This window comes from Dreissena polymorpha, chromosome 15 (genome assembly GCF_020536995.1).
Source record: "Dreissena polymorpha isolate Duluth1 chromosome 15, UMN_Dpol_1.0, whole genome shotgun sequence".
Classification (NCBI taxonomy): Eukaryota; Metazoa; Mollusca; class Bivalvia; order Myida; family Dreissenidae; genus Dreissena; species Dreissena polymorpha.
This window is the reverse complement of record NC_068369.1, coordinates 5,220,621-5,239,470: the sequence shown is the minus strand read 5'-3', so window position 1 is coordinate 5,239,470 and position 18,850 is coordinate 5,220,621. Positions and strand designations below refer to the sequence as shown.

The window sequence follows — 18,850 nt, the reverse complement described above, 5'->3', positions numbered from 1 at the left end:
AAGTTTCTATGATTATATATTTATGAGATATGAAATAATACTGAATCCAAATACAGAGATATACTAGTCTAATGGAAACAACATATGATATTAGCACTGGGGGGCAAATGTCCACTCCTAAAATAAGCACTGGGGGGCAAATATCCAGATGCAAAATAAGCACTGGGGGGCTTATATCCTACCTGTTATTACTACTGGGGGGCAATTGTCCAAATGTTCATTTTTTCATTGGGGGGGTTTTGTCCTGGGGGGCTTATGTCCTATTTTCAAGAATCTTTAATAAATGGACTCTAGAATACACGGATAAGAAACATGGCAACATTCTCAGAATCATCACTGCTATATGTGTAATCACCTAACAATTCGTCTAAAAATAATTTATATATTTGAGTTGAAGACGATGTACTGTTGTTTAAGTCTGAATAAACTATCTGTCTGCCTGTCTAAATCCAAGCCGTCATCGTCCCGGTGAAAAAATCTGATTTTCAATAGTTGGACATGATGCCCTGATGTCAAAATACGAAATGACCCGCGTAACACGGACCGTGATTTTCAAGAATCTTTAATAAATTGATAATTTAAGGTAAATAACATTTCAAATAATTATACATAATTACCTTGTTGATAATAAACAGCAAACGATGAATGTTTTTGACACCCATTTTATTTCAAGTATGCATGCAAAGCCGAATAATATCGAGAGGGTCCGCTATATACGCTGTTTCATCATAAATTTTACAACCTTTCTGTGTTATAAACAAGAGCTGAAATCGTTAATTTATTAAGATTCATTTATAATAAGCTTTATTGATATGTTTCGTGAACAAAATACTACAATATATTCCATAAAAAATATAATAAGATGGCAAAAGAAATTCAATGGCCGATTTCTAAACAAAAGCATAATCGCCAAGACCGTAGCATCAGTTCAGTGCGTTAGGAACGCGCGCTACATTTTCCCGCCTTCATTCCTTAATTACTTTGGTTTTTAAACAAAAATTTTTTCTATCGTATACAGAATTCTTTTCTCCTAAGCAAGATGTAATTTTTAAAACTGAACTCCAAATATAAACGCTACAAATTGGTATTAAGTACGAACATGTCAACCGTAAATCTAGATTCTAAAACTCCAAAACGGTATGATATTTGCAAAAGTTAAAGTTATAACTCGCCGGGCTGTCGAAATCAGAAGAAAAACTTAATATATATTGATATATCTGTTTACTGCGTAACGTTAGCTTTCTAATGATATATAATTTGTCAAAATCGGCCGAGAAATGAAACTATAATTTAACAAAAGACGTGAGTGGGTACATCAAAATGTATAACCTCGGCGCTTCGCTGTACGCTAATCGTAAAAGATCGATAGCCACGACACGTTAAAACGCGCGGTGGTAAAACATAAAATTTGTATTTCTTGTGTTTAACTCGCTATAAATCCATTAATAACAACAGGAATATACTAAAAGTTATATTTTTTTGAAAGAGGAATTAATAAGCAACAAGATAACGTATAAACCAATAAAATCGGATGAATAGTTTTTGCATAAGATTGAATTTACTAAAGTAAGGGTCAAATACTCGATTCATCTCCTGTCAATATACACTCCGTGAGCCACCACACAATTGTTTGTCTTAACAACTTAAATGGAACAAAATAGTTTAATGTTCTAAACATTCAGAGCATTTATTCACTTTTGTATCGCAAAGGTATGTATAAAAAAGCTTTAGCACGTGAATAGCATAAAAAATTATACTCATATAAATAAGAATCACGCAGAGGAAAATGACGTAACGTCTACGTGCGCTTACGCGGATATCACATTAGGCTAAGGTACGACCTTCAGAGCTCATCTTGCCGTCCTATTATATAATTTCACTTTTGCATTTGTATCGCCACTATGTTCAAAATTATTCATTTTTTTCTATTTATATGCTTCTCTAACGAAGCGCATAACACTGGTAGAACATTTACATTGCACACGTGACCCGTGCTTGTCGAATTAGGACAACAACTCTCAATCTTTATAAATGTTAAGTATTTGAATAAAAAGGGAAGTTAAAATTTAAATTTATTTTTATTGGTCTTGGTCTTGGAAGGCCTCGCTCTCGTGATGTGTTTTATTTATTGTATGAATTCAACCATAAAACGCAATAATAATTGTTTAGTGTGGTGTAACCTCAAGCAAACTTTTACTGTGTTGTAACCCATGTTAGTTGGAGACGTTTTTTTGTATTTTTATAAAATACACAATTAAATTGCTTTCATCCTTTTTAAAACAAAAGGTAAAAATTGTTGGAGCAAATAGTGATTGTTTATGACGTCGATGACATGTATTTCTTTAGATGTTCAGGAATAAACCAAATATTTAGAATATATTTTCGCGACATTCATGTTGTTGGTTTTTAACTCGAGAAATCCGTAATGTACTTGTGGCGGTAGCAGGCTCTTTCGGCCCCAAGCTCTTTCGGCCCAGTCCGAAATTTCAGGTCTTTTCGGCCCCAAGCTTATTCGGACCCAAATCGACCAGGCTCATTCGGCCCCATATTTTATTACACCTATTGACTAGGATGTATGATTGAATAAAGGTGTTCAAAATGATATATATTGTGTTGTCGGTTTGTTCCTTTGTATTGCTTTTGATTATTGATGATAAAATGAAATTAATTGAAAACCATTATTGTTTTACAAACTGTTACCAATGTATGTAATTGTTTTAACTGTTGAATTGTGCCGGCTTTTAATTGCATTGATTGTCGGTTTGTTTGTTAAATATTGCGTTTGATTAAAGGTGTAAATGATGAGTATTTGTTTGGTATGTTCAAGTGTTTTTTTTTGTCTGTTATTTAGCAATTCTTAACGAAATTATTGCAAAAACGTATAAAAGTGCTATTTTTGTGTTAATAGGTATCATAAGTCATTTTGCTGTCTATGTTATACTTTGGTTACTAGTTCTATAATTGTGCTGTGAAATTTGGTATGATATTGGATGTTACTTGTGTTAATCGTAAATAAATTTGTAAGTGTTAGTGTTTGTGATTGTGAATTTTTGATGAAGGAGGACAAGTGTTTAGTGTGTAAGAATGCCGTTCGCTCGCTGCAGCATGGCATCACATGTGACGTTTGCGACAAATGGCAGCATCACACTTGCAATACAGGTAAGTGTTTATTCAAATACTAACAATAAAAGTTAAAATTCTCTCGCGAAACATTGTAAAAAATGCTTTCAAATGAGAACTGAGACATTTAATGCAAACATGAATTAATCTAATTGCAATTTGTTAATCTGGTTAGACACATGTATTTTACAACCTGATAAAGGTCATAAAACCGGGCATAGGTGCGGGTGCTATTCAATGGCTGCACTCGATAATGAAAGACGGGGTCGCAATTATTAATGAATTATGATATGGATTTTATTATTATAGTCTCATCCATATTTATATTTTTCATAATTTTGATTATATAAAACATTAAGATGATGATGCAATACAGGTAAGTGTCAATGCCAACTGACTAGCTAAGATTATCGACAAATAAATTATTTTCCTAAGTAAGACTGAACATGGGTCTAATTTGCAAAATTTAAATTTATTTTATTGTCATGGTTATAATTTGCATTTTTTTAAATTTATTTTATTGTCAGTTCATAGTCAGTTCGAAGTTTACTGATTTATCAACTTAAATCTACATTTTTTGTTACCTGTTAACTCGAATACACACCACACATGTATTTAACAACCTGATAAAGATCATAAAACCGGGCATAGGTGCGAGTGTGCTAGACAATGGCTTCATTCGATAATGATTGACGGGGTCGGAGTAATTAAAGAAAACAGCATCTGTTTAATGCATTAACGATGTGTGAACATCGTCAAGTTAGTTATTAATCAATTAGGTTATGTTGTAAATTTATGACGAATTTTGCAAACACTTTGTAGGCATATCCGCGACAGAATATTTTAGTGCAAAGAGGGGGGATATTGTTCTTACCTCCATCTGCAATGACTGCCGCAACCTCCCTTCAACGCCTGACATCAGCCTAAACATCAGCCTAAACTTAGAAAATGTCGCGCAGTTGACTATGCTTGAGGTACTAGTTACTTCTCCGATATTATTGTTATAAATATGAAGTATATTCATGTTTAATGTAATTAAGTTTTTACATAAGCCGTAATCACCCATACGTATTATTAAATTTAAACAATGTTAAAAACTACATTATTTGTGTATCTGTGTATGCGTAAATAGTGACTTTAAATAAACTGCTTTAATGTGCAAAACTACTATATATATACATTTTAGTCGCGCTCTGTAAAAATGGGGTTTAATGCATGTGCGAAAAGTATTTCTTTTTTTAAAACTATTTTACGTAATGAATTAAGTATTTGTATATCAGTTACCGTTATATTTTCCCGTTTACAGAAACAGACAAAGAAGCAAGCTGTGTGGCGATGCAGCGTGCGACGGAAAGCGTTCATGTGTACCGCGTCGGTCACGCAAAAGGGTGACATATTTCAAGCGAAAGGGACGCACACTCACGCTGCTGACCCTTCGGTGCGGAAGAAAGTGGAATTGAAACGTAATGTAAGTTAGAATGGCGTGTTTATATATGTACGAAGTTTTGATAAAATAGAGAAAATGAAACGTAATATAAATTATTGATATATTGATGTAAAAAATTATTTAATCATATCTTGTTTAGTTGTATATATAAAATGTACGATGTTTTGAGAAAATAGAGAATATATGTATGTTGTTATCTTGTTCAGTTGAAGACAGCGGCCGTGGCTGATGTGTTCGCGGCCTCCTGTAGATTGGTTGATGACAATATGAAAGTTTTCGAGGCCACAGATTTTAACCTGCCCAAGCCGCAGACATTTACGAGGATCCTCAACCGTGCCCGAGAAAAGCATCGGCCAACAGATCCATCATCACTTGACTTTGAGGTAATTTTATGAGATGAATTGCTCATTTTCAATATACGTATAATATACAAACATTGTATTTATTCCTAATATACAAAAAATAATGGTTATCACATGCATATTCTCATTACAATAACAACAGGTGGGCACAGACTTCATTGGAGATGGTTTTCTGCGCGGTGATGTGCGTGTAGACGGGGAACGTCACCTCATCTTCGCCAGCGACGATCAGCTGAGCAGACTCCAGCAGTCAAACCGCTGGTTCGTCGACGGCACGTTCCACGTTGTCCGGAAGCCTTTTATCAGCTTCTATCCGTGCACGCATTCCTACGCGTAGTAATATTAATTGTGATCTTTCCCGTTTACGGAAATAACTTGTGTGCAGTAAATTATGTAGTATGTAATTAGGTTAAATTAATGTATTGTGTTGTTAAGCCGTATGTTTTCCTTATTGTTATAACTTTAAAATTATCCAAATAAATGTAATATAAATTATTTTATTGTTTGTTTAATTTTCAAAGCCGTCTCATATTCTTGTATCTATTCTTCTCATTTCGACGACGATATACCTGAAGCAAAAGACAAAGAGAATCTTTTTTCAAATGCATTAATCCTCAATAAAGATAATATATTACTGTAATAAACAGTATTCCATAGTTTTAAAGAGTTTCGACCAACATATTTGCAACGATTAATTCAAATAAAAAATGGGGCCGAAAAAGCCTGAAATTGGGGCCGAAAGAGCCTGAAAAAAACGGGGCCGAAAGAGCTTGGGGCCGAAAGAGCCGACAACCCTTGTGGCAAATCGTTATTTACTCTAGCGAATCATTATTTGACACACCGATGCTAGTTTTATTAGTTTTATAGGCGAATGATGATGTAACATGCGGAAACAAATCCAGGCAGTAAAAATAGCTTACATTGCCTAATTTAACAGAGCAATCAGTTAGCAATGCAAAATGATTTTTTTTAAGTTAAATTTGCATTCGGAAAACATTATATATGTCAAGAATCATCTGTTCTGAGTACAACACGCTTTATTTGAATGAAAACTATCCAGTAATAGTTAAGTTATGGAGCTTTTTACCCTTTGCCCCGTACAGTCGATTGGTGTTAAACAGATAGCTAAGGTCTTCGAGTCTCATTTCAACATAAACACCATGCATTCAGTCATTAAACCATTAAACCTAGATAGACACATGTCTTTCCTATGCCAGCGGTTTTAAATTTCAGAAAAAATATTATTTGTTTACAGCGCGAATTTCATGGTACACTGATTCAGCCATTACTGGATTGCTTAGGTCTTTATCGGATTACATATGTATCGTGTTATGTTTTGAAATTTTGACACAGCATTTGTAAAATACAATTGCAATATATGTACATTTCGAGAAAGGAAATTCATTCCTGCGTTTAATTAGACCCAAGTTCATGGAAATCGCTGCACAATTGATGAAGTAATGGTTGTTCAAAGGGATGCACCCTATATTCAGGTCATTTTGAGTTGAATACCTTGTTATATACAGGCCTTGAAGAATACACTCGACCGCTCGCATATGCGAGTGAAGTTGACGGTCGGGCGAGTAAAGTTAGTTAAATACTCGACCGACCGGACGAGTGCTGTTTTTCAAGTTGAGAAATATAAATTCAGTTCCAGAACTCCTGCCACATCAATACAAATTACAGTCTTGGCCAAACATGGCCAGACTGACGGACATGTCCTGTAAAATTGTGTAAGGTCCGACCTGTCTGTCAAATTTACAGGAATGATTGTCCGGTAAAAAAAAAAAAAACAAATTCATAAGCTTGTATATGTTTGTTTATGGCTCTGAAAGTTTTCTGAGGTGCAAAAATAGCAATAGCGTCTTTATACACGTGCTTTTCCGTACCAACGCTCTTTCTGCAGACGGAATTTTCCGAGGGCACCTGATTGGTCTATTTATGTGCATCTTACGAATGCGGGTCAGGACGGTCAAAATCCATGACGGCCTAGTCGTTTAACAAGATAATCATAAATCTGTTTATTACAATTTAAATGATGCAGATATCAATTTGTGTGGTTTTAATAGCAAAAGTAATGTTTAATAATGATCATTGTCATTCAAACCGTTATTATCTTGGCTATCAATGTCCATGCTTGAAACAGGCTGGTTGTCATTTATCGAGGGCGTTGTCGGTTTAGGCTGTATTGACCAGACTCATACCTGAAATGCGGGCTAAGCGTAGCTTAGTTAAACAAGTATCAGCTACTTTTGTTTTGGAAATTGTTCCTATAAAATTAAGATATAACAAAGAATCGATTCCTTTTTAGCTCATCTATTTTTTGAAAAAAAATAAATGAGCAATTGTCATCACCTTGGCGTCGGCGTTGGCGTCGGCGTCCGGTTAAGTTTTGCGTTAAGGTCCACTTTTCTCAGAAAGTATCAATGCTATTGCATTCAAACTTGGTACACTTACTTACTATCATGAGGGGACTGGGCAGGCAAAGTTAGATAACTCTGGCATGCATTTTGACAGAATTATGTGCCCTTTTTATTAGGGATGGCAACGAATACCGATATTGGTATTCGGATATTCGGTCATCCTTCCGAACGAATATTCGGATATTCGGTCAACATCTGTTAGAAAAAAATCAACTATGTTTACCGTACCATTACTCCATGAATTCTACTTTCGTTTTTACCGGAAGTTCCCCGGAAGTGACTAAATATTGACACAGCATTGCCGGCGCTAATTGTTAAAATTGAATGACGAAAACTGTTTTTAAACTTTTAATATTGTAAATCAACAATAGAACGAGAAACATAATATTTACATGACGACAAAACAATTACATAACAAAACAGTTAGATCTATAAATAATTTAAGCTGAACTTAAACATAGTATTTACATAGCGAACACGTGCTTTAATATTGTACATCAACAATAGAACGAGAAACATAATATTTAAATGACGACAAAATAATTACATGACAAAACAGTTAGATCTATAAATAATTTGAACTGAACTTTAACGTATTATTTACATAGCGAACACATGCAAACAAAACACCGTTGCCACATTTAAAAGTCACTCGGATCGGCGTCACGGGGCACATGAACATTGTTCTTATTTAAAAACACGATTGCGTCGACCAGATCACTGGCGAGTCTATTTCTTAGTTTATTGATGAGCAATCCAGTGGTTGAGAATATGCGCTCAGATGGCATAGAAGTTGCAGGTACATATAGACTTTCGGAAATTAGCTCTCGTGACGTTTCCACCAGTCAAGAGGTTTAGCGTTTGGCTCCATTTTCACAAGCAAATATCTCTGAAGTTCGTCAGAATTCTCTTGCTCGGTTAGAGGTTGAGTAAATTATTTTCTAAAAGCTATTTTGATTGGACAACGTGATTATAACCATACGATCTTTTTTGTTTTTCACACCAAGTCGGCACTTCCTTTACTTATTTAATCTTTTATCATGTTAAATGTAATTTGAGTTATTAGATCAAGACGGGTCTGTGTTTTAAATGCCATACGGTCTTATTTGTTTTTTTACACCAAGTCGGCTTTTCCTTTACTCATTTAATCTTTGATAATTTTAAATGTAATTCGAGTCATTGGATCAAGTGCAGGTCGGTGTTTTGATTGCCGATGCGATTAGAACCTTTCATAATTTTGACACAAAGTGACTGTCTTTGTTAGGCAATTAGCGGGATTTATGACCGGTATACTGTCATCACCATAGCGACGAATTATCCGGACTAAACATTTTGACACGAGGAACAACTTTTTGTACAATGTTTGAAGCAAATTTCACGAATACAAAGTCTTTGAAATTACTCGATTTTTTTATATTTTTTTCTTCCGAATATTCGATTCGGAAAATAGTATCCGAATATTCGGTCCGGGACCGAATATTCGGATATTCGGATATTCGTTGACATCCCTACTTTTTATACTTAGAAAATTTTAAATTTTGGTTAAGTTTTGCGTTTAGGTCCACCTTACTCAGAAAGTATCAATGCTATTGCATTCAAACTTGGTACACTTACTTACTATCATGAGGGGACTGGGCAGGCAAAGTTAGATAACTCAGGCGTGCATTTTGACAGAATTATGTGCCCTTTTTATACTTAGAAAATTGAAAATTTTGGTTAAGTTTTGTGTTTAGGTCCATTTTATTCCTTAAGTATCAAAGCTTTTGCTTTCATACTTGCAACACTTACTAACTATCATAAGGGGACTGTGCAGGCAAGGTAATGTAACTCTGACTGGCATTTTGACAAAATTATGTGCCCTTTTTATACTTAGAAAATTGAAAATTTGGTTAACTTTTGTGTTTAGGTCCACTTTATTCCTACAGTATCAAAGCTATTGCTTTCATACTTGCAACACTTATTAACTATCATAAGGGGACTGTGCAGGCAAAGTTATGTAACTCTGACTGGCATTTTGAAGGAATTATGGGCCCTTTATGCTTAGAAAATTGAAAATTTTGTTAAGTTTTGTGTTTTGGACCACTTTACCCCTAAAGTATCATAGATATTGCTTTCATACTTGGAACACTTGCAAACTATCATAAGAGTACAGTAAAAGGACAAGTTGCATAACTCTGGTTGTCATTTTTACGGAATTATGGCCTTTTTTTGACTTAGTAACTTTGAATATATGGTTAAATTTTGTGATTCGATCCACTTTACTTCTTAAGTATCAAGGCTATTGCTTTCAAACTTCAAATACTTTCATGCTATCATGAGGTAACTGTACCTGGCAAGTTGAATTTTACCTTGACCTTTGCATGACATTGACTCTCAAGGTCAAATTATTAAATTTTGCTAAAATTGCCATAACTTCTTTATTTATGATTAGATTTGATTGATACTTTGACAAAACTACTCTTACCTGACATACCACAAGAGACTCCACCCAAACCATCCCCCGTGCCCTCCCCCCCCCCTCTCCCCCCCCTGCTTTTTTTTTTTTTTTTAAAGATCATCTCACAAATAACCACCACACCCTCACACTATACTCCCCCCCCCCCACCCCCCAATTTTTTTTAAACGGTTAAAAAACACAAATATTTATTTTATTATTTGATGTTTGAAATACCGTCCAACCATCGCACCCAAGAATCCCCCCCCCTCCCCCCACCCGAATCCCCCCCCCCCCCCCTAATTTTTTATATATATTTTTTTTTTTTTTTTTTTTAAGATCATCTCACGAATAACCACCACACCCTCACACTATACCCCCCCCCCCCCCCCCCAAATTTTTTTTTTTTTGAAACTGTTAAAAAACACAAATATTTATTTTTATTTTTTTATGTTTGAAATACCGTCCAAACCATCGCACCCAAGAACCAAGAATCCCCCCATCACCCCCCCCACTGCCCCCCCCCCCCCCCCACTGCCCCCCCCCCACTGCCCCCCCCTTTTTCTTTTTTTTTGCGTTTTTTTCGCATTTTTGGAAGATAATGTAATAAATGTCCACACACCCACACTATACACCCCTCTTCACTCCACCCCTCCCTCCTTCGTGATTGAAAAAGAGAGTCCCTTCACCTTTAAAAAGAAAATAGATGAGCGGTCTGCACCCGCAAGGCGGTGCTCTTGTTATATTTACTGTTAACGTGTGTTCAGCATTTAAAAAATAAATATTTTAACTAAACAAGACTAGTACCATGTATGGCGTGTATTATTATTTGACGTCAGATACAAATGTGTGACCTTAAAATTAATAGCTATTCAATAATTTTATCATTTTATATCATAAACACCTTGATCCCAGCAATGAAACCAAGTTATTTTACTATTATATTCTGTAGCCAGTAGGTCCTAAAAAAAGAGAGGAGGTCCTGTATTTTTTCCCATTTTACAGGACCTACTGTCCAGTAAATATTTGCCTAGTTATCCCCACGCTTTTTGAAAAAAAGGTGGGGATATTGTGGTGATCTCCGCCGTCCGTCCGTCCGTCCGTCTGTCCGTCCGTCTGTCCGTCCGTCCTGGCCACTATCTCCTCCTACACTAAAAGCACTAGAACCTTGAAATTTACACACATGGTAGCTATGAGCATATGTGCGACCCTGCACTATTTGGAATTTTGATCTGACCCCTGGGTCAAAAGTTATAGGGGTTGGGGTGGGGCCGCGTCAGAAATTATCACTCATTTTTTTAGGTTATTTTACATTTACTTCTTTATTTCTACACCGATTCACTTCAAATTGATACTGGACCTGACCTATGACAATACGGTCAATCTCAACCATGCATGGCCCCATTCCCAACCCTGGGGCGCCCCGCCCACATAGGCCACACCCACCAAAAATTTCCATTTACTATAATTTTTTCATTTCTACACGGATTCACTTCAAATTGATACTGAACTTTTGTTATGACATTAGGGTCAATCTCAACTATGCATGGCCCCAATCCCAACCCTGGGGCGCCCGCCCACATAGGCCACACCCACCAAAAAATTCCATTTACTATAATTTTTTCATTTCTACACGGATTCACTTCAAATTGATACTAAACTTCTCTTATGACATTAGGGTCAATCTCAACTATGCATGGCCCCATAACCAACCCTGGGGCCCCGCCCACATAGACCACACCCACCCAAAATTGCCTTTACTATAATTTCTTCATTTCTACACCGATTTACTTCAAATTGATATTGAACTTCTCTTATGACAATACAGTCAATCTCAACTATGCATGGCCCCATTACCAACCCTGGGGCGCCCCGCCCACATAGATCACACCCACCCAAAATTGCCTTTTACTATAATTTCTTCTTTTCTACACCGATTCACTTCAAATTGATACTGAACCTCTCTTATGACAATACGGTCAATCTCAACTATGCATGGCCCCATTACCAACCCTGGGGCGCCCTGCCCACATATGTCACACCCACCCAAAATTGCCTTTTATTATAACTTCTTCATTTCTACACCAATTCACTTCTAATTGATGATGAACTTCTCTTATGACAATACGGTCAATCTCAGCTATGCATGGCCCCATTACCAACCCTGGGGCACACCTAGGTCAAACATTCGGCGTGGGGATACGCGTCGGCCTCTGCCGCGCCATTTCTAGTTTGGATTTGACTGAAATTGCGAACAATTTTTCGAACGAACAAAAAATAGATTTAGTACACAAAGAAACTGCACTTTCGTTTTGACAATGAAAAATTACGTCACAGGCACAGTAAAAATAATTCTCTTAATCGGCTGCGCTCTTTTGGTAGATGTCAGTGCTCTTAGCTCATTGATTAAAAGTGAAAAAAAAAACAGTTAAATATATTGGTCATTCCGTGAAGAATAAAATTTCATTTTAATGTAAATATCAATAAAAAAATAATACATAACTGGTTAATTATAATACTTCTTATATTTAATTAAAAATAAATAGAAAAATAATTATTAATTAACAGAATAATTTGTGATCAGAAGCCTTAGCCAAAATTTACCGTATTGTAACCATTTGTCAATCAAGCGTGTCTTTCAGTAAAATTTCGTCTAAAATATTAAAACTCCGCATGAAAAAGGGTTCTATTCTTAAATATCTGCAAGGTTGTGGAGACCGGGAACAGAAAGAAAGGTCATCAAAACGAGAAGCGGAAAGTATTGAAAAAAGGAAACAGGTGCAGCAAACGTAAGGAAAGCAAATAAAATCTATCAGATAATGTAGTTTATTTGTTTGCTGTTTAGTGTCACTATGTTACGTAGGTTGAAAGGTTCTGGTTGATCATAACTATAAATGTAGATTTTTTTTTTAATGCAGGACGAGTAGATTAAAGTGAAGGGCGAGTGGATTGTCAGACCTACTCGCCCTGCAGGGCGAGTGACTCTGGAAAAATTCTTCAAGGCCTGATATATATAGATTTGATAGTGAAAAATATGTTTTCAGAGAAATCGATTTTTCGTTATAATTTGATTTTTTTACATTAAAAATGATGTTTTCACTTATTAATATCATAGCCACATGCTAACCACATGTGTATTGGACAACTTCAATTGAGTTTATATTTATTTTGAGACATTCCCCACATTCCTGAATATGGGTCACCACATGTCCGTTATTCCCTAAATCCCAAGTTGCAGCTTTCATGCTTATTTAATAGGATACGCATCAATTTGGTTTCTGAGCATTCTTACTTTTGTAAAGGACACATAGTACCAAAATACTACATCAATGAACATTATGTTTACCAAACAAAATCTGCAAAATTCAAGAAACCATTCGTCTGCACTTTTTCTGTCGCCACAAAAACGGTGCGTACATAACGTGACCTTGTTTTGCTTTCAAAAAAAGAAACAGTTGTAAACATTGACACACGACAACAAGAACATAAATCGACTTAACGATAGGCTTTTTGTATTCAATTCATAGAAAACTATAAATCTTAACATAAATAAAAGTATTTTGCAAAAAACGTTTAACCTATCCGTTACTCACTAAAATCCGCTATACACCAATCGACTGTAATACCATAAATATGCCCTTATAGCATACACATGAAAAAAGCTGCCCAACATTAGATCTACTAATCCAAAACAGTGAATGTGTGCAACCTCTTTCAATTTGGAACAGTCAAACATGTGTCCTTTGATAAAGGGTTAAACACATAGAATTAAAGTTTTAACATTAATATTCACAACTTAACAGAGCACATGACCTGAAAACATGCAAGATAAATAACAAAATATGTTTATTAACTCACTATTACAACTGTTTGAAAGAGGGTTAAACACATATAATTTAAACTTTAACTTAAATATTCACAACTAAACAGATCACATGACTTGAAAACATGCAAGGTAAAGTAACACAAATGTTTATTAACTCATTAACTGTTTGAAATTCAACAGCTACTTACATAATAATATATATAACGGTTCTTCTTAGCACCACATTACTAAAAATAACATAAATCGCACCATGCTACACAAAAATATGTATTGACACGGTTCTTCAATTCTATAAATTTGGCAAAAACAACTCCACATCTCCATCCTTGTAGTCTTCCCTCAAGTTGTAGGTCATCTTCGTACTTCATATTTTACCAATCAGGAAATCTTATATATTATATATAAAGATTATGTAATAGCGAACAACTTCAGTGATTTCAGCGCTTTGATTTATTTACGTAATATGGTAAATTGTTTCTGAAAAGCGCTTAGAACATTTTAATATATTACCGATTTCGATGGATAAGTAAGTAACCATTTCATGATCAATATTTTTTATATCATGAGTTGATTTGAAAGAAAAAATACATAATAAGCGTACACAAAATACAAATGGGCAATAACGAAAGTACTTGTCAATGACGGCATGGCGCCATTTTATTTTACTTTTATGGGATCATATCAAAACCTAAAGTAAGTTTTTCTCCGATAGATTACGGCCTAAACAATGCTCAAATACATTTGTTAATACATTAAAGGGGCCTTTTCACAGTTTTTGGCCATGTTTTGAAGTTTGTCATTAATGCTTTATTTTGATAAATGTAAACATTGGGTCTGAAAATCTCCAGTAAAAAAACAAACAAAAATACAATTAAAGAATTTAAAAAAAGTTACCCTAAACGGGGCCCGAACCCCTGGAGCCATGGAGCAAAAGTCTACTGCTCTATCCACTACTGAGACCAGTAGTAGACCATCGGCTTATACCATTTCCAATGTATTTTTAACCTGAAATATGCAATCCCCGTAGTATGAAAAAAATACGACAACAACAGAATTCTCCAAATTATTCAATCGTTTCGCGTTGCAACGCTTTATAATTTTCAGGTTTTTACATCGTCAAAAGATGCACATAATGGATATTTTAGAGCATGGTAAATGTTCAGTATTACTGTTTCCTCACAAATATCATAACTTCAAGGAAAATTTGCAAATTTGAAACATTTTTTTTTCAATTTTGTCAATTTACCAAAGCGTGAAAAGGCCCATTTAATATGTCTTACTGTAGCAAGTAAAGATGCGTAATTGAGGGATAAGACTACACAAACATAAACGGAAAAATTCGATTTTATTATTCTACCTATTTTAGATGGTTTTCTGAGAGAGAAAATGGTTCCCCGCTTCAGGGAATAATCCTATTCGAATATGCAAATGTGTTTTGCTTCCTTCTCGCACCTGATGTAAGAGTATTTTTCATGTCTTGTTGCATACTCAGTAGTGAGCCCCTTAACCTACAATTGAAATGTAACAATCAAATTAAATGCACCTAAGCATTATAAATTGCATTAATTGCTCTATTTACTGTTTATCTCGATGACTTGATGGATGCCATATCATCAGGAGTTCAAGTAGACTACACAAGTGATATCTGAAAAAAATGAAGAGTCACCTAGTAATGTGCCAGAAAAGTTATTATAGTGCTTATTCATGGAAACACTTTAGTAAGCTACTTGAAGTTGTCACCATCTGTATAAACCGTGCAGAATAAATCTCTGTGAAGAACTAAAGGAAATGGTCTCATAGAAGTCTGGTACTTCACTGGCGTTCTATCAGCGTTCTTTGGTGAAGAGGACAAAATGGTCCGAACAGACCGTTGACAGTCCAGTCAAGTTCATGTTCACCATATTCCTCCCCATTTTAGAGCTCTCCTCTTCACCCCGCCAGGACAGTCTGCCACCCCCTTACACCATGTCTTGAGACAACATAACATGATATCATACTTACAGAGCGGACAAATTCTTACCTGATTGTTCCACTGCATGACCCAGTTTCATTTGACCTATAACTTCCAACTGGAACATAAACCACACCATCTCCTATTATATATTTTAACAAATCCTGGAACACATTCAATTATTTGACAAAACCCCTTTTTACAGCATAAACAACTCCCTCACTTTCTTTAGAACTTCCTGGTCAGTGGACTGGCACACATTCAAATACATTCCCATACTTTTCTCTAAAGCAAAGACCACCTTACTGGATCCTAACACATATTCCATTGTTTGACCTTAACTCCAATTTCATTATTGACCCTAAATAACCAAAGGGTCTATTCCAGTCTAACCCCCTACCATGCACATTACATTATCACACCCTTCAGCCAGTGTCTACCGGACAATTGACAGCCACATGCACTAGTTAAAGGACGCCCAAAAAGTGGCCCCCTCATATGGTTCGACCCTTAAGTTGCCAACAGACTATTTCCAGCATCAGATCCTACTTCACATTATATGGATGTCTGCTGTTTTCAGCAATATGTAGTACACAATATATCCACGCGGGTCACCTTTCAGATCTGGGCCACAGCACAGGCAACTTCACCCAGGTACATCTGAGTATTATCTCTCTTACTCAGAACCCGCAAGTAGGGAGAGTCAGTCTCCACCAGCAGTCAATCCACCAGAATACCTCACACAGCTGACTATTGCACATCATCTAAGCGCACAGCCAGACCTGAGATGCTTAAGTAGCACCAATGGAATTTTCGGGACCAAGTCAGAACCTGATGGAGGGTTCCTGTAAAACAGTGGAGATGTATTCTCTGAGTGGGACTTAACTTTTCCGCATAAGACGAAGGGCAAGGTCACTAGCTTAACCAGCGTAAATGTCCCGCCCCTGGATATTCAAGATCACTGGTTGCCTAGGGCAAGCCAGCTCCTACAGCCCTACAAACATCTCTTCCTGCCTACCCCACTTCTCTTCAGGCACAGATCGGTCCAATCCAATCTCTCCCAGCGCTACCATCCCATTCTTTCTCAATTCCCTCTCCACCTGTCCTACCACCCTCTTAACGTCCCTTAGAGGTGCCTTAGGATGCACCCCAACAGCCGACCCGAAACCGGTGACGCAGGGATATTCTCTTGGGTAGTTGGGTGGATCAAAGAACCACAATTCCCCCATCTACCTGCACTGTTAAGGAATGCCCCACTAGTGCCTATAAGAACCAGCCTTGGTCGCTTTACAGCTGCCGTCCAAGTGAAAATCGCTGTCGGATGTGGTAAAGTCGACATTTCTAGCCGAAATCCACTCACGCACCACAGGTGCTTTTTCCATCCTGGCCTCAATTGGGTTATTTCTACGTTACCTCGGGACCTCGCACTCAATGAAGCTTCTGGAGTCCTCTTCTGTTTTCAGGACCAACCAACACACTCTCAATAAACAAGTCATTGAGAATTTGGTGAGTTGTACTTTCTGACCTCGGCTACAAAACGAGGCACCCTTTCCTCCTTGCCAAACTTACCTGGCCTTCCACTGCCATTTCTACCCATCCATGGTTCAAGGGAAACTTGGTGTCCGGCTCAATGACCAGGTCCCGCCCTGAACTGCAGAGCGTTCCCAAACCATTGGCCTCCTCGACCTTTTCGAAACATGTCGCGGCCATCAACAATGCCTACCAAAAGTGACGTCCTTCAAACCACGAAAAATAAATTAGTTTGATCAGAGCAGGAAAGTCACCAGATGGATCAGTTCCATGTATTAGCCATTCCTGAATAAATTGGAATTTGCTCACTGTTTTTCTACAACCCGCCAGAGTGAACACCCTACCATAACTTTTGCCTCTAATAAGCCCCGTTCTTGGGCCATGGGGACCACATGGCAACTACATCCCATGTTGGCTCCTGATATGCCATTAGTGCCTCTTGGTCAGTTTAATAGATTCCACTCAAACACCATTTCCAACATCAGAGCCTGTTTAGGCAACTGAGCCGCTACCTGGTCTAATACCAAGGTAATCTCAGCCGCTTTAATTACCTCCGCCTGTACTGTAAGGCCGTTCATGCTTGCATTGAGACAGAACATCGAGTCATATATAATCTGCCTGATGATTATCGGTGGGCCCTTAACGTTATAGATCAGGCTCAGACATTCTTGTTCAAATTGCCCAGTCTCTTTGTCATTAAAACATTTTCGCCTGGTTGGAGATGGGCTTCTGTTGGGGCTTTCCAAAAGCTGGTCAAGCTTCCCCATACAAACGTCAACTTTCTCCTCTAACCTTTCCCCTTCCTCTCTACATCTACCACACTATGCACAAGCCTAATCTGTGAGGCCACTTTCACCTCTTTCCTCCACACTCGACTTTCCGTGCCAGATTTGATCGCCTATACACCAAGCCATGAGTGTGGATGGCCCACTTCAACCTGTCTATAGCATGCTCTATGGACGTAGGCCTCTTATTAATTACTTGCTCTCTAGCCTCTCTCTCTTTTGCACCCAAGCAGAAGCTTAATATGGATTCCTGAACCAAAAACTCTTCTGTCAAGGTCTCAAATGCCTTGCCAGCAAGAGCTTACACCTTGTCCGCCCAGTCATCCACAGATTTTTCCTTTCCCTGCCTCGCACTCCAAAATACCAGTGTATTTCTCAAATTTGGTCTGAAAAGCATGCCATCTTCCTTGGCCATCATACACCAGCTATGAAGGAAATTAATGTAAGCTCGATTTCTGGTGACCAATAGGCGAAGCTCTCTGGCCAACAGGTGTCACAGTCACATTACTGGAAGGCTTCGCTTCAGTGCGAGGTGTTTCCATACCCCTACCCACATGTGGTACAGGCACCACCTGTGGTTAGGTAACATAATCCGCCTGCACTGGTGGCAGCATATATGTTAAGTGTGCTTGGATGCCGGAGTCAATTAATTGACCCTGAGCGCCCACCAACAAACATTGCAATTGACCCGCCAGTGAGACCGGAACCTGGGTCATTAACTGGTACTGTACCGGCAGTGCACCCTGCGCCATGGCATGGTACTGTGCATGGTACGTCCCATATGCAACTGACACCTGAGTCACTGCCTGGTAATAACCAGACTGCACCCATGGCTGGAACATGTACAGAAAATATGACATCATCTCTATGATTTATTCTTATAAAGTGGTAATCTCATTCTATCCAACATCTTTTTCTGAATAAAATAAATTTGGATATGTGTTGACATCAATAAGTACGAATTTCCAAAAA

The 18,850-nt window shown here is 37.2% G+C and overlaps 2 protein-coding genes across 3 annotated transcripts in view; both read left to right on the top strand.

Annotated features, from left to right (window-relative positions):
- Positions 1 to 1,613: 1,613 nt before the first annotated feature.
- The window catches only part of LOC127861250 (kanadaptin-like), a 30,509-nt gene continuing 13,272 nt past the window's right edge, over positions 1,614 to 18,850 (top strand). Inside the window, exon 1 of one of the 2 annotated variants that reach the window (XM_052399675.1) lies at positions 1,614 to 1,710. The gene's annotated coding sequence lies outside the window, so the exon portion shown is untranslated. Of the gene's footprint in view, positions 1,711 to 2,185; positions 2,287 to 18,850 lie in introns of those variants that run through there. The other variant, XM_052399674.1, reaches the window with a different exon arrangement.
- On the top strand, positions 2,329 to 5,482 carry LOC127861270 (uncharacterized). Its single transcript, XM_052399708.1, has 5 exons — positions 2,329 to 3,159; positions 3,943 to 4,094; positions 4,427 to 4,588; positions 4,774 to 4,950; positions 5,072 to 5,482. The coding sequence occupies exons 1-5, from the start codon at positions 2,991 to 2,993 to the stop codon at positions 5,264 to 5,266; spliced, it is 855 nt and encodes a 284-aa protein (XP_052255668.1). The 5' UTR covers positions 2,329 to 2,990; the 3' UTR covers positions 5,267 to 5,482.